Source organism: Bos indicus, chromosome 8 (assembly GCF_029378745.1).
Source record: "Bos indicus isolate NIAB-ARS_2022 breed Sahiwal x Tharparkar chromosome 8, NIAB-ARS_B.indTharparkar_mat_pri_1.0, whole genome shotgun sequence".
Taxonomy (NCBI): domain Eukaryota; kingdom Metazoa; phylum Chordata; class Mammalia; order Artiodactyla; family Bovidae; genus Bos; species Bos indicus.
This window is the reverse complement of record NC_091767.1, coordinates 77,006,048-77,023,118: the sequence shown is the minus strand read 5'-3', so window position 1 is coordinate 77,023,118 and position 17,071 is coordinate 77,006,048. Positions and strand designations below refer to the sequence as shown.

Genomic DNA, 17,071 nt, shown 5'->3' with positions numbered 1-17,071 from the left:
ATTCTTTTTCAGGGAGGGGCAGTGAATATTTTTGAACAGCTATCATATGCAGTTTATAGTTGCAAGAGTTAAAATTAAATACAGTAGTTATAGAACAACTGTGTAGGATTAGTGTACCTAAAGTGGTCAGAACTACTAAAACTTAGCAGGATTTTAACATGGCATGTTGAAGTGGAAGCAGAATTAATGTTTTCTATAATATTTTTGAGTCTGAAAATTTCTTTGCATTTTTTAGTATTTTCTCCCTTTTAATAACTTACAAAGCCTTAATTCTCAAGTTTGTGGGAAAGAGTTAAGCCTAAAAATATGTCTTAATTTTATTGGTGTAATGTCATCTCTGTATGCTGTGGTATTTTATCTTAATTCATTTATTTCTGGGCATAGGAACAATAGGTATTAACATGATCTTATAATACAAATACTTTGATTTCGTAACTATTAGATGGCATCTTCAAATATCAGCTCTTCTTTTGATTTTCCCTCATTGTTTAACAAAAAACTGAAAAATTTCTAAATAATTTTCTGGATTGTTAGGTTAAGATAGAACATTGAATACATGCTTCTCATTTTTGTTTCCTCCTGGGGGGTGAAAACATGATAACCATAGTGTGTGGTTAGCTTTCAAAATGTACCTTAATGATCCTTACCTCCTGGTATTCACACTTTTAAACAGTCTCCTTCTGCAATGAATAAGTAGGGTGTCCCGGGTAAGCAGTAGGATATTGTGGAAATAACAGTAGCTCGTTTAGGTGTGAGCACTGTGGCTCAAGGCAGACGTGATAAAACTATAAAGAAAAAGGAATAAGTAACACACAAATCAGGATAATAACTTATCTTTGAACAGGTTGGGTGTTAGGGGGATGCTATTGGGGAGACCCATAGGGTGGGTTAACATTTCATTAATCTCTGTGCTGGTTACTTAGAGTGTTCCTTTAGTTTTTTAAACTTAATATTTTATTCAGTTATATATTCAATACATTTCAAAGTAAAACATTTATGAATTTCACAATTAAGAAAATCTGTTTCTGTTGAACTGAGAGTACTTAAGTCTTCTAGTAGTTACAAGGCTTCTTAGAAACTTCAGAGTGTAAGCAAATCTAATTTCTGGTCCTGACTTCGACAGTAACTTGCAGGGTGGCTTAACCAGTCTAAGTACCAGTTGTCTCATCTGTAAAGCCAAAGGATTTGGGTTAGATATTACTAGAGGACCTTTTTAAAAAAATTTTTATTGTATAGTTGATTTACAGTGTTGTGTTAGTTTCTAGTGTAAATAAAATGATTCAATTTTATATATATATTCTTTTATTAGAGGACCTTTGATATCATAAGTTTAAAAATTTCTTTAAAAGCTGAAAGATACCAATAAGGGATTAATTTCTAAAATATATAAAGAGCTCATACAGCTTGATATCAAAAAGGCAACCCAATCAGAAAATAGGCAGAAGACCTAAATGGACATTTCTTCAAAGACAACATACAGATGGCCTACAGGCACATGAAAAGATGTTCAATATGCCTAGTTATTAGGGCGGAGAAGGCAATGGCACCCCACTCCAGTACTCTTGCCTGGAAAATCCCATGGGCAGAGGAGCCTGGTAGGCTGCAGTCCATGGGGTCGTTCAGGGTCGGACACGACTGAGCGACTTCACTTTCACTTTTCACTTTCATGCATTGGAGAAGGAAATGGCAACCCACTCCAGTGAAGAACATAGGCTGCCGTCTATGGGGTCACACAGAGGCGGACACGACTGAAGTGACTTAGCAGCAGCAGCAGCAGTTATTAGGGAAATGCAGATCAAAACTGCAATGAGGTATCATCTCACACCAGTCAGAATGACTGTCATCTAAAAAAAATCTACAAATAATAAATACTGGAGAAGGTGTGGAGAAAAGAACACTTTTATGCTGTTGGTGGGAATATGAATTGGTGCAGCCACTGTGGAGAATAGTACGGAGGCTCCTTAAAAAACTAAAAACAGAGTTACTACTATATGATCCAGCAATCCCACTCCTGGGCATTTATCCAGAGAAAACTTTAATTCAAAAAGCTATGTGTACCCCAGTGTTAATTTGTTGTTGTGTTCAGTTGCTGAGTCATGTCTGATTGTTTGCAACCCCATGGACTGCAGCAAGCCAGGCTCCTTTGTCTTCCACTGTCTCGCAGAGTTTGCTCAAACTCGTGTCCATTGGGTCAGTCCATTGATGCTAACTCATGTCCATTGGTGCTATCTAACCATATCATCCTCTGCTACCCCCTTCCCCTTTTGCCTTCAGTCTTTCCCAGCATCAGGGTCTATCCAGTGAGTCAGCTCTTCACATCAGGTGGCCAAAGTATTGGAGTTTCAGCTTCAGCAGGAGTCCTTCAAAGGAATATTCAGGGTTGGCATCCTTTAGGATTGACTGGTTTGATCTCCTTGCTGTCCAAGTGACTCTCAAGAGTCTTCTCCAGCACCACAATTCAAACGTATCAGTTCTTTGGTGCTCAACCTTCTTTATGGTCCAACTCTCACATCCATACGTGACTACTGGAAAAACCATATCTTTGACTAGATAGTCCTTTGTTAGCAAAGTGTTGTCTGTTTTTTTAATACATTGTGTAGATTTGTCATAGCTTTCCTTCCAAGGAGCAAGCATCTTTTAATTTCATGGCCTCAGTCACTGTCCACAGTGATTGGGAGCCCAAGAAAATAAAATCTGTCACTACTTCCAGTTTTTCTGCTTCTGTTTGCTATGAAGTGATGGAACTGGATTCCATGATCTTAGTTTTTTGAATGTAGAGCTTCAAGTCACCTTTTTCACTCTCCTCTTTCACCCTCATAAGGAGGCTCTTTAATTCCTCTTCGTTTTCTTCCATTAGAGTGGTATCATCTGCCATTAGAGTGGTATCATCTGCGTATCTGAGTTTGTTGATATTTCTCCCCGCAGTCTTGATTCCAGCTTCTGATTCATCCAGTCTGTCATGTTGGATGATGTACTTCACATATAAATTAAATAAGCAGAATGACAACATACAGCCTTGTCGTACTCCTTTCCCAATTTGGACCAGTCACTTTTTCCATGACTGGTTCTAACTATTTCTTCTTGATGTGTATATAGGTTTCTCAGGAGTCAGGTAAGGTAGTCTTGTATTCTCATCTCTTAAAGAATTTTCCACAGTTTGTTGTGATCCACACAGTTAAAGGTTTTAGTGTAGTCAGTGAAGCAAAAGCAGATGTTTTCCTGGAATTCTCTTGTATTTTCTATGATCTGTAGGATGTTGGCAATTTGATATCTGGTTCCTCTGCCTTCTCTAAAACCAGCTTGAACATCTGGAAGTTCTCAGTTCATGTACCGTTGAAGTCTGGCTTGGAGAATTTTGAGCATTACTTTGCTAGCATGTGAAATGAGTGCAATTGTGTGGTAGTTTGAACATTCTTTGGCATTGCCTTTCTTTGGGATTGGAATGAAAACTGACCTTTTCCAGTCCTGTGGCCACTGCTGAATTTTCCAAATTTGCTGGCATATTGAGTACAGCACTTTGACAGCATCATCTTTTAGGATTTGAAAAAGCTCAGGTGAAATTCCATCACCTCCGCTAGCTTTGTTCGTAGTGATGCTTTCTAGGGCCCACTTGACTTCACACTCCAAAATGTCTGGCTCTGGGTGAGTGGGTCACACCGTTGTGGTTATCTGGCTCGTGACGATCTTTTTTGTATAGTTCTTCTGTGTATTCTTGCCACTTCTTCGTAATATCTTCTGCTTCTGTTAAGTCCATACCATTTCTGTCCTTTATTGTGGCCATCTTGGCATGAAATATTCCCTTGATATATTCAGCTTTCTTGAAGAGAAAGAAGGAATTTTCTTGATATCTCTAGTCTTTCCCTTGTATTGTTTTCCTCTGTTTCTTTGCATTGTTCACTTAGGAAGGCCTTCTTACCTTTCCTTGCTGTTCTCTGTAACTCTGCCTTCATTTGGATATCTTCCCCTTCCTCCCTTGCTTTTTGCTTCTCTTCTTTCCTCAGTGATTTGTAAGGCCTCCTGAGACAACCACCCTGCCTTCTTGCATTTCTTTTTGTTTGGGATTATTTTGATCACTGCCTACTGAACCTCTGTCCATTGTTCTTCAGTCACTGTCTCTACCAGATCTAATCCCTTAAATCTATTCATCACCTCCATTATATTGTTATAAGGGATTTGATTTAGGTCATACCTGAATGGCCTGGCGGTTTTCCCTCCTTGCTTCATTTTAAGCCTGAAATTTGATCTGAGCCACAGCCAGCTCCAAGTCTTGTTTTCACCGACTGTATAGAGCTTCTCCATCTTTGGCTGCAAAGAAAACGTAATCAGTCTGTTTTCATTATTAACTATCTGATGGTGTCCATGTGAAGAGACATCCTTTGGGTTGGAAAAGGGGGGTTGCTGTGACCAGCGTCTTCTCTTAACAAAACCCTGTTAGCCTTTGCCCTGCTTCATTTTGTACTCCAAGACTAAAGTTGACTGTTATTCCTGGTATCTGTTGACTTCCTACTTTTGCCTTCTGATCCCAATGATGAAAAGGACATATTTTATCTTTCTTGGTGTTAATTCTAGAAGATCTTATAGGTGTTCATAGAACTGGTCAGCTTCAACTTCTTTGGCATCAGTGGTTGGGGCATAGACTTGGATTACTGTGATGTTGATAGAACGGGTGAGGGGAAGATTAAATTAGTTTGGGATGAACATATTCACACTATGATATATACAACAGGTAAACAACAAGCACCTGCTGTATAGCAGAGGGAACTATAGTCAATCTGTAAACAATGCTGCTGTGAAGACTGGGTGCCTTCATGGATTACAGCTTTGTCATGGCGTAGTGGCTTGCATAACTCAATGAAGCTATCCTGCTAAATCACTTCAGTCGTGTCTGACTCTCTGTGACCCCAGAGATGGCAGCCCACCAGGCTCCCCCGTCCCTGGGATTCTCCAGGCAAGAACACTGGAGTGGGTTGCCATTTGCTGTTTTCATAGCAGCATTGTTTACAGGTTGAATATAGTTCCCTCTGCTATACAGTAGGTGCTTGTTGTTTACCTGTTTTATATATCAGAGTGTGAATATGTGTGGTTTGCCTTGGAAATGATTTGAGATCACTCTGTCGTTTATAAGGTTACACCCAAGTACTGCATTTCAGATTCTTTTGTTGACGATCCCTTCTTCCAAGGGATTCTTGCCCACAGTAGTAGATGTAGTGGTTATCTGAATTAAATTTGCCCATTCCCATCCATTTTAGTTCACTGATTTCCTAAGATGTCGATGTTCACTCTTGCCATCTCCTGCTTGACCATGTCCAATTTACCTTGATTCATGGACCTAACATTCCAGGTTCCTATGCAGTGTTGTTCTTTACCATGTCAGACTTTACTTTCATCACCAGATACATCCACAACTGAGCATTGTTTCCTTTTTGACCCAGCCGCTTCATTCTTTCTGGAGCTGTTAGTAGTTGCCCTCCACTCTTCCCCAGTAATGTATTGGACACCTTCTGGCCTGGGGGGCTCATCTTCTGGTGTCATGTATTTTTGCCTTTTCATACTGTTCATGGGCTTCTTGAATCAGTAATGATTTGCCATATCCTCCTCTAGTGGACCACATGTTGTCAGAACTTTTCACTATGACCCTTCCATCTTGGGTACCCTGCACAGCATGGCTCATAGCTTCATTGAGTTATGCAAGCCACTACGCTGTGACAAAGCTGTAATCCATGAAGGCACCCAGTCTTCATAGCAGCATTGTTTACAGATTGAATATAGTTCCCTCTGCTATACAGTAGGTGCTTGGTATTTACCTGTTTTATATATCATAGTGTGAATATGTTAATCCCAAACTAATTTAATCTTCCTCTCACCCCTTCTATCACCTGTGTTAAGTATGGGTTCATTTTCTATGTCTATGAGTCTATTTCTGTTTTGTAAATAAATTCATTTGTATTTTATATTTTTAGTTTCACATATAAGTGATATTATATGATACTTGTCTTTGTCATATTTATTTCACTTAATGTGTTCATATGTAGGTCCATGTTGTTACAAATGGCATTATTTCATTCTCTTTTATGGACGAGTATTATTCCATTGTGTTTGTATATCACAAACAGATGACTTGGATTACATAAGTCTATACATACACATACATCTTCTTTATCCATTCATCTGTTGATGGACATTTAGGTTGTTTCCATGTCTTGGCTATTGTTAATAGTGCTTCTGTGAACATTGAGCACTGTTTACAATATTTCTCAGGCAAGAAAACTGGAGTGGGTTGCCATTTCCTTCTCCAGGGGATCTTCCTGACATGGGGATTGGACCAGCATCTCCTGCGTTGGCAGGTGGATTCTTTAGCACTGAGCCACCAGGAAGCCCCATAAATAATATATATATATATCAGTTCAGTTCAGTCTCTCAGTCGTGTCCAACTCTTTGCGACCCCATGAATCACAGCATGCCAGGCCTCCCTGTCCATCACCAGATCCCGGAGTTCACTCAGATTCACGTCCATTGAGTCAGTGATGCCACCCAGCCATCTCATCCTCTGTCATCCCCTTCTCCTCCTACCCCCCAATCCCTCCCAGCATCAGAGTCTTTTCCAATGAGTCAACCCTTCGCATGAGGTGGCCAAAGTACTGGAGTTTCAGCTTTAGCATCATTCCTTCCAAAGAAATCCCAGGGCTGATCGCCTTCAGAATGGACTGGTTGGATCTCCTTGCAGTCCAAGGGACTCTCAAGAGTCTTCTCCAACACCACAGTTCAGAAGCATAAATAATTGAGTAAAAATATATACATGTATATAAATAACTGAATCATTTCCCTGTACACTTGAAACTAGCACAGCATTGTGAATTAGCTGCTGCTGCTGCTAAGTCACTTTAATCATGTCCAACTCTGTGTGACCCCATAGACGGCAGCCCACCAGGCTCCCTGTCCCTGGGATTCTCCAGGCAATAACACTGGAGTGGGTTGCCATTTCCTTCTCCAGTGCATGAAAGTGAGAAGTGAAAGTGAAGTCACTCATTCGTATCCGACTCCTAGCGACCCCATGGACTGCATCCCACCAGGCCCCTCCATCCATGGGATTTTCCAGGCAAGAGTACTGGAGTAGATTGCCATTGCCTTCTCCGTGAATTAGCTACAATCAAAGGAAAAAAAAACTGAAAGAGGGTGCACTGAGATTAGTTAACTAAAAAGATGGTAGAAGGTGATTTTGAACAGTTTCCTTTGGTTGAGAGAATTTAAGTTCTCTTTTTTATACTATTGAGATAACACATTTTATTTTTACATGTATAATTATAAAAACACAATATATGGTATTTTTGTTATAATATGTTTTTATATTATATATAATTTATATATTACATAGTATAAATTTTACATATATAATTTATATATATATAATAATTTTTGTTATAATAGTCATACTTTGCTGCTGCTGCTGCTGCTGCTGCTAAGTTGCTTCAGTCGTGTCCAACTCTGTGCAACCCCATAGACGGCAGCCCATCAGGCTCCGACGTCCCTGGGATTCTCCAGGCAAGAACACTGGAGTGGGTTGCCATTTCCTTCTCCAATGCATGAAAGTGAAAAGTGAAAGTGAAGTTGCTCAGTCGTGTCCAACTCTTCTCGACCCCATGGACTGCAGCCTACCAGGTTCCTCCATCTATGGGATTTTCCAGGCAAGAGTACTGGAGTGGGGTGCCATCGCCTTCTCTGTAGTCATGCTTTAGGGACATTTATATAGAAGAAAATTTTATGAACTTAACCAATGTAGTTACTATTTCCAGTATTATTCTGTCTATTGCGAAGAGCCACATTTCTGTCTGGGATGATTTTCCCTGTAACTTAAAGAACCTCCTTCAGTAATTCTTGATGTGTGGTTCTGTTGGTTATGAATATTTTCAGGTTTTGCGTGTGTGGTGGTGGTGTTGGTTTAATTGCTTAGTTGTGTCTGACCGACTCTTGTGACCCCGTGGACTATAGCCTGCCAGGCTCCTCTGTCCATGGGATTTCCCATGCAAGATACTGGAGTGGGTTGCCATTTCCTTCTCGAAGGTAAGTTCTCTATTTTGCTGTCACTCTAGAATCAAACTTAAGGCAGAATTTGTATATGATAAGAATGTTCTTCCTTTCCTACTCCTTTTTCCCTGTCTTCAAAGTTGAGGGTAAGCATGTAGTAGGACCAGTGGTGGGAGAAGGCAGTGGCAGCCCACTCCAGTACTCTTGCCTGGAGAATCCCATGGACGGAGGAGCCTGGTGGGCTGCAGTCCATGGGGTCGCTCAGGGTTGGACACGACTGAGCAACTTCACTTTCACTTCTCACCTTCATGTATTGGAGAAGGAAATGGCAACCCACTCCAGTGTTCTTGCCTGGAGAATCCCAGGGATGGAGGAGCCTGGTGGGCTGCCGTCTATGGGGTTGCACAGAGTCGGACACGACTGAAGCGACTTAGCAGCAGCAGCAGCAGCAGCAGGACCAGTGGTCTCTAGCGCAGTGAAAAATGATATATGTACTTTTTCATTGTATTAATAAACTGTATTGATTTAGGATGTTCTCCATAAATATATGTACGAATTATGGCAGACTTAGGATGTACTTCATAGATATATGGTGGTGTATTTAAAAGAAGGAGGAAAGTCACTAATTTTGGAAACTCTATGGATAGTCGGACACGACTGAAGTGACTTAGCAGCAGCAACAGCAGCCTTGTAATAATTGTGAAATCTCAGTATATGATTTTTTGTTTTATATTATACATTTTATGTTGTTTACTTAAGTTTAAAAAGTATGTTATTGCCCGTAGGACTGTGGGTATGAATGCAAATGTTACTAAATCCAGTGTCAGGAGAAGTGTGTGTGTATTTCTGTTTGTTCTGATATCTAAAACAGATTTTACTGTGTTTACTCATCTGCCTCCTTTCTCCCTTCCCACAGGAATTATTCTTGACAGAAATATTTTGAAAGAAAAATCTTTACAATGGCCTCAGCTGTACTTAGTTCCGTCCCCACTACTGCCTCTCGTTTTGCCTTGTTGCAAGTGGATAGTGGCAGTGGTTCTGATTCTGAGCCTGGAAAAGGCAAAGGTCGAAATACTGGAAAGTCTCAAACAAATAAATCAACTACAAATGAGAAAAAAAGAGAGAAAAGAAGAAAAAAGAAGGAACAGCAGCAGAGTGAAGCAAATGAGGTAGCAATTATAATTATTTCACATCTGCTTTCCCAGTAGATTGTAAGCATGAGGACAGTTACTATCTTGTTGATCCATGTATCCACAGTTCCTGGTCCATATGTACTTGGTAATGATGACTATAATATATATATAAATATATGAATTTGTGTGTATTTGAAGTCTAATGTAATGAACATATTGAATGCCTTTCTTTTCCTGGTCTATGGAAGCTTATGTGCTCATTCCAAAAAGTTCCTGAAAAACACAGGAAGTCTTAAAACGAAACAAAGATCATTTCTGAATATAAAATAAAAAATATTTTTAAAAAACATCAACTGTGAATATAAAATAAAAATATTTATTCTCTAGTGACTTTAACTAGAGATATAACAAATTAATATTTTGGTATGTGTTTTCTGTACACATACATATGTTTTTTGAATATATAGACATGCACACATATATATCTACATTCATATTTAACTTAAATGAAATTAGATTATATAATAGACTTTTATAACTGGCTATTTAAAAATTAGCATGAGCAGTTTTCCATGTGAGTAAATCTCACATGGAAAATAAAAATCAACATTATTTTAAATGTGTCCACATTATTTAAAAGTATGTGGCTTTGTCATAGTTTACTTAATCAGACTATTGTGATAAACATTTAGGTTTCCCATTTTTTTTTATTATTATAGATAATAATCCTATGACTAGCCTTGAAATGCATACATTTTTATGCATTTGTCATCTGTTTCTTCAGGGTAGTAAGTACAAGACAGATCCTTCTCCCCTAAATACTCCTAGCATGAGTTATATGACCAACATGTAATATGCCCATTTATTTTTAAAAGAAATACTGGGAGGGAGGAGGGTTCAGGATGGGGAATACATGTGTACCTGTGGCAGATTCATGTTGATGTATGGCAAAACCAGTACAATATTGTAAAGTAATTAACCTCCAATTAAAATAAATATATATTAAAAAGAAAAAGAAAAAAAAAAAATACTGAAAAACAACTCTAGCCTGTGTTTGTCTTTTAATAGAGCCGAAGGTATATAAGGACCTTTCTCTATCACTGAATAAGAGAAGTAGTAAAAGTGTTTTTTTCCTCTCTATATTCATTTTATAATATCCCAAGACTGTGAAAAAGCCTTTTCAATTTGTTAATTTCCATCACCATTGCTTTCTGAGTACCTCTTTAAAATTTTGCCACACAGGGTCACTTTTTTAAAAGACATTTTTCTCACTATAAAACCTTTCAGAAGTCCAGTTAGAGAACTTTTGATTGCCTACCATTTTCTTTTTGGAATTAAAGATGATTTGGGCCAACAGAAAATAAGATAATAGTGGGGTTTACATTGCATTACTGAGAATGAGCCTGAGGATCCTCCCTTCCCACTTGCGTAGCAATAGTTCTATCAGTCGATTTTCTGTAATCAGCACTGAACCTGCCATGGCTTCATCTCTTAACAGCATCTCCTCTACTCTGCTTTCCCACAGCAGAAACCACCTACTTAAAGCAGTATTTGCATCTCATCATTCCCTCCTGCAGAATAGTCTGTGTTAAATTGTTGATCCTTGATTTAAAGCCTCTTTATTGGTTTCTTAGGACTTCTGTAACAAAATACCACAAGCTGGGTGACTTAAACCAACAGAAATGTATTCACTTAACAGTTGTAGAGGCTGAAAGTTCTAACCCTGGTGTTAACAGGACCAGGCTCTTTCTGAGTAGAATCCTTCCTTTGCTCTCTCCTCTTCCTAGCTTCTTATGGTAGCTGTCAGTCCTCAGTGTTCTTGGCTTCGTATATCTTTGTCTATACCTTTCATTCACTAGGGCCCAGCCTAATTCAGTTTAACCTTAACTTGATTATATTTGCAAAGATCCTTTTTCTAAATGAGGTCATATTCACAGACAGCAAGAGTTAGGCCTACAACATATTTTTTGAGGCAATACAATTTAATCCATAATAGCCTCTCAGTACTTTTCTCCCTGTTTCAACCTCTGTGTCTCAGATTATTCTTACTGTTGGGAGTGGCTTGACCAGTACAGTTTTAATTCATTATGTTACTTTGTGGGCTAGGCCCTGTATTTTTTGAAAAACTTATCCATTGCTTTTATTGAAGAAATCTTTAAAGCTATTAGATCACTTTTTTTTCCCCCCTTTTAGAGATACAGGGGAAACTGCTACAGTCTTTACAATATAAGAGGAACAAAATTAGCATCTGTTCTCACTCGAACTTTTTACCTTGCAAACATTGTTAGGGTAGACACTAATGTCTGCTGCATTAGAAGCTCATTATTCTACATTAAATGTAAACGGCAGACATCTATAATGAGATAATCATGGGGCATGAATGTTTGAACTGCTCTGTCTCTTGTCATCATATTTTAAAGTTCCTCAAACTTACTAATGTAGAGCAATCTGTATCACCTAAGACAGACCTCTAAGATTTGTCCTCTTTCCCCACTGTACTGTTGTAACCAATTAAAGTATTTTCCTAACCATATATTGCTAGTTGTAGGCTCTGTATTTTTCATGACTAGCAAAGTAGTTGCTAGAGTTCCTCAAGCTATCTTCTCTCACTATTTAAACTTTTAAATTTATAAGCCATTAAAGTTTAATCTTATTGAACCTTATTGTTTTGTATTTTAAAAGCATACTTGTTATCCTGTTCTCTATTCCTATAAACCCTTTAGTAAACCAGGATCATTAAATTGGTTCAAATGGTGGTATAATAGAGTATAATCCATTTTTACTTACTAATCATTTCATCTAGAAATCCACCAAAATTTTCTCAAGCTGGTGAAATTCTACAAAGATTACAAAAGTTCACATAGTGACTTTGTGAGTTAGCATAATGAGTATTTAGAAGTATAAAAATACTGATTTCTTAACTTCCAAAAAAATCATTAGTATCCCAGTATTGGTAAACTGAATTTAATATTTTTTTTTGTTTTTTTCCATAGCTCAGGAATCTTGCTTTTAAGAAAATTCCACAGAAATCCTCCCATGCTATTTGTAATGCTCAACATGAGCTTTCATTACCAAACCCAGTACAGAAGGATTCACGAGAAGAAAATTGGCAAGAGTGGAGACAAAGAGATGAGCAGGTCAGCTAAGTAAATTAAGTTGTTTTGCTTTAGATTTCAGTGAATTTTTGCATTTTTTATATAGCACTGCATCCAACCATGACACTACTGTTTTGAGGAGCATTTTATATTGGATTAACTCACACGTGTATGCTACTTTTAATAAGAGGTTCTGGTTTTTTCTAACTAGGAAAGCAGATAGACACATTTATTATTTTTGTTAGTTTGTTAGTTTCAAACAGTTATTTTCTGAGTTTTTACTTCATCTGCCTTTTTACAAATGAGGTAGAGATAGGGAAGGTAGAAAAACAGGATTAAATTATTTAAAGTAAAGAAAATCATATTTGTAAGACCAATACTAACTAGAAATAGTCAGTGACAGTTTGTTTAAAGAAGAAAGACTTTGAGGGGAAACTTTTCCTTTTCAGTCTTGTTGTAAAAGTTTGTGACATTTCTTTTTTTAAACCTATTTATGCAATGTTTTCTTCTTTTATGCCTCTATTAAAGAAATGTCATTATAACTAAATCAAAGAGATAATTTAGTAAAACCAATCAGCTTCTTTTTGTGTTTGTGGTATTCAGGAAAATGACATACTAAATTTGGAATGTACTCTAGGAGATGCTGTATGTATGAAAAATGAATAGTTATTTTCTTATCTGTTAAACTGTCATTTGATCTGTTGGAAATAAATATTATTTTAGCAGATGTTTGGCTTAATGGAGTGGCTATACCTGTTGTGCTTGAGTTTCAGTTTTAAAAGAATTATACTAAACCATGCTCTTAACATAAGCTATGTTAATTATAACATTTTCTATAGAAATTTGTAGTGCCTCAGGCTCATCATTACAAGCATTTGTTATTACACTGGAGCTGTGCAAAAATGATATTTCAGGGTACTGGTTAACTGGATAAATCATCTTATTTTAGGGGGATTATTTGATTCTTGTTTTCCTTTTGCAGCATTCATTATGACATTTTATTCTGGTTTAGAAGTATTATTAATGATACACTTGTTTAGACAGTAATAGAATTTCCCAGTGTCTTCACCGGAGAGAATTTCTCTCAGTGGCCCAAGGGGCACTGGAAAATTAATAAAGGAAAACTGCTCAGTTCTGCATCAAAATAAATTCCATGTAATATGGGAACTTAAGAACAGATATTTATTGCCTTTCTTCCTGACCCTATTGATTACTGCCAAAATGACCAGGTAATTAGGAGAAAGAAATAGTTAACTTGGCCCTAACCCTATCTAAAAATGTCATCCAAGGCTGAGGAACTTTGAGGAATTTCTACTAGATATACTATTGATGGGTCACTTAGGAAAACCTGGTACCTTATTTGGAAGTCTGACTTGTAGGAAAATAATCAAAGTCCTGGGAAGTAGTGTAGTTCCTGGGATAATTATACTGATAAGTAAAGAAGAGATAAGGCAAGCTCTGAAACTGATAGATAGTATACCACTTGCAATCTATTTTACTGTGTGGAATAATAGATTTTAAAAATAGGGACCAGACTGACTGTAGTAGGCAGAAGGCGTGCAGTTGTGGTGGGTATTCTTCCTCACACAGGGCAACAGCACTGTGAGAAACTCCATGTATGTCTTTACAACAAATGGTTTTGGAGAAACTGGATATCCACTGCCAAAAGAATGACATTCAAACTGAGCCGATTGAAAAGCTGGATATAGAAATCTTGTCTGTTATATGACCATTTATTTTAAATATAGAAGAGTAATACCAAGACAGTTTCCTACTCCTAAATCGTCAAAGTAATAACATAAATTTACATCAACTAAGCCTCAGCATAAAATCTGAGAGCTGCATTAAACAGCAACAAGATAGACAGTAAAGAAGCATCCATTACATCTACTTAGGAGCAAGCACTGAATCTTAGTTAATCTCATGTCAACAGAAGAAAAGTTTCTGCCACATAAAAGGAGAACATTGTACTTAATGTCCAAAGTGAAAGTGCACTTTGAAAAAGATTTGTTACAGGGAACAGAAATTTATTTTAGACAGCACCTATTTTTTGTTTTAATAAAAATCAAGGAGCTAGAACATTTTATGAAAGTCGAGGTGGCAGTTAACGTTATGGACTATAGTCCATAGAGCCCCGCAGTCTGACACGACTGAAGTGACTTAGCGTACACAGTACTGATTCCAGTGTTACCCTTTTAAAATTTTACATCATGGCTCAAAAATAATAGAAAAATCTCTTCTAATGGATGTTGAATGAAAAATAGATCAGATTCTGTGTATTTCTTTCTCCTGTTGTATTGACTCAGACCCCACATATCACTGGTTTTGTCCAACTCTGAAGTGAAATGTCTGCTGGCATGTGCATAGTTAATTGTTTTCTCACATTCTATCCTCTAGTCCACCTGATAAAGGTGTTTTGCCAATAGCTTGTTCTGTTTTTTGTTTGTGAGAGTGATATTTCTCATTAACCTTGTGGCTGGTATAATAAGTCTCTTGGTGATAGTTTGACTTGCACTTGATTTCACTATAAAGAGTGCTCTTTGTGTTTGTTTGTTTGTTTTTTTTTTTTTTTTTTTACTTTAGCAACAAAATTCATCACTTTTGTTCTCCAAAGCATTACTTGGTACTTGTTTTGGAAAAACTCACACAGGTTATTGCACTTTGAAAGTGAAACAAAAACTATGTCTTCAGGTCACTGGTCTGACCATATTTCATAGCAGAAAACTAGGAACAAATAGACTGATGGTTCAGTAAATTGAAATGTCAAGTATTTGGTGTCTTGTTGTTCAGTCGCTAAGTTGTGTCTGACTCTTTGCAACCCTGTGGACTTCAACATGCCAGGCTTCCTTGTCCTTCACTATCTCCCAGAGTTTGCACAAACTCATGTTCATCCAACCATCTCACCCTCTGTTGCCCTCTTCTCCTTCTGCCATCAGCCTTTCTCAGCATCAGGGTCTTTTCCAGTGAGTTGGCCTTTCACATCAGTGGCCAAAGTATTGGAGCTTCAGCTTCAGCATCTGTCCTTCCAGTGAATATTCAGGGTTGATTTCCTTTAGGATTGACTGGTTTGATCTCTGTGCTGTCCAAGGGACTCTCAAGAGTCTTCTCCAGCACCACAGTTCAAAAGCATCAATTCTTTGGTGCTCAGCCTTCTTTATGATTCAACTCTCACATCCATACGTGACTACTAGAAAAACCATAGCTTTGACTTTATGGACCTTTGTCGGCAAAGTGATGTCTCTCCTTTTTAATATGCTGTCTAGGTTTGTCATAGCATTTCTTCCAAGGAGCAAATGTCTTTTCATTTCGTGGCTGCAGTCACCATCCGCAGTGATTTTGGAGCTCAAGAAAATAAAATCTGTCACTGTTTCTGTGTTTTCCCTATCTGTTTGCCTTGAAGTGATGGGACTGGATGCCACGGTCTTAGTTTTTTGAACGTTAAGTTTAAAGCCAGCTTTTTCATTCTCCTCTTTCACCTTCATCAAGAGGCTCTTAATTTTGGTATTTTAATTTTCTGTTATTCTCCTTTTTAGCTGCTTATATGATACCACTTTTGTCCTGACACACAGATTTATATTCTGTATTCACTGTATTAGAGTCCTGTCCATTTTTAAAATTAATGCTATTTTTTTATAAGTTGTATTATTTACTACTTTCATTGCTACTTTTAATCCTTCCATGAATCAGTGAACTATTTTTACTACTTTGATATATAATTAAAGCATTCAACTTAGTAAATGTAAACAGCACTCAGAAGATATGAAAGTGTGTTAGCTGACTTGAATGGAACATGATCGTTAATATGAACACATAGTTTTTGCAGAATATTGACAACTTTTTTTTAATATAAATTTATTTTAATTGGAGGTTAATTACAATATTGTATTGGTTTTGCCAACTTTAAAAATCATAATGTTCAATAAGATTATTTGAAGTTTTCTGGGAAATAATTCTGCTTTCTACACTTTGAAAATCATTGAGTTAGAGGAGCAGAGGGCACTACTGCTACTGTAGCTAAACACTTGGTTGCAAGTGTTAAATGTTCTCAGAATTATGTCCCGTGTTCTGCAATAACCCTGTTCCCATGATGCCTATGAGAATTGGAAATTAACTATTAACTCTTCATTTGGGATTTGTTTTGCTTGGATTTAAAGTGGGTAAAATATTTATGGTACTTTGATTTGCAAATTTTTTAAAATGTCCTAAAATATTTACTGTCCTCATTTTTCATCAGTTTTTCATACTCCTTAACTGATCATAAACCCTTGAGCCTATAGGTTTATTTAAATACAAAAAAAATGTTTTACTACTGGATAGGGATAGGAGGCCGGAGAAGGCAATGGCATCCCACTCCAGTACTCTTGCCTGGAAAATCCCATGCATGGAGGAGCCTGGTAGGCTGCAGTCCATGAGGTCGCTAAGAGTTGGACACGACTGAGTGACTTCACTTTCACTTTTCACTTTCCTGCATTGGAGAAGGAAATGGCAGCCCACTCCAGTGTTCTTGCCTGGAGAATCCCAGGGATGGGGGAGCCTGGTGGCTGCCGTCTATGGGGTCACACAGAGTTGGACACGACTGAAGTGACTTAGCAGCAGCAGGGATAGGAGGCATGAAGGAAGCCTAGAGGAAGGGAGTCTGAAGTACTCCATCTTGGACACATGTAAGTATCTTCTCCAATCCTGTAGGCATTTTAGGGTCATTTCCTCTTTTTCTTCCTTTCATCCTCTTCCCATGGGTACAAAGAAAATGATGAGCAGCTCTCAACTTGCAAACTTACATATAAGGTACTTTTTAAGAAACATGGTTTTATTTGCATTTTC

At 37.6% G+C, this 17,071-nt stretch overlaps 1 protein-coding gene across 5 annotated transcripts in view; it reads left to right on the top strand.

The window, feature by feature from the left end:
* GKAP1 (G kinase anchoring protein 1) overlaps positions 1–17,071 on the top strand; it is a 92,034-nt gene that overhangs the window by 5,622 nt on the left and 69,341 nt on the right. For all 5 annotated transcript variants that reach the window (XM_070795036.1, XM_019966471.2, XM_019966470.2 and 2 more), the window contains 2 exons: positions 8,939–9,191; positions 12,149–12,292. In XM_070795036.1, coding sequence (XP_070651137.1) covers positions 8,982–9,191; positions 12,149–12,292 — 354 coding nt within the window. In that variant the 5' untranslated portion in view covers positions 8,939–8,981. The remainder of the gene's footprint in view (positions 1–8,938; positions 9,192–12,148; positions 12,293–17,071) is intronic.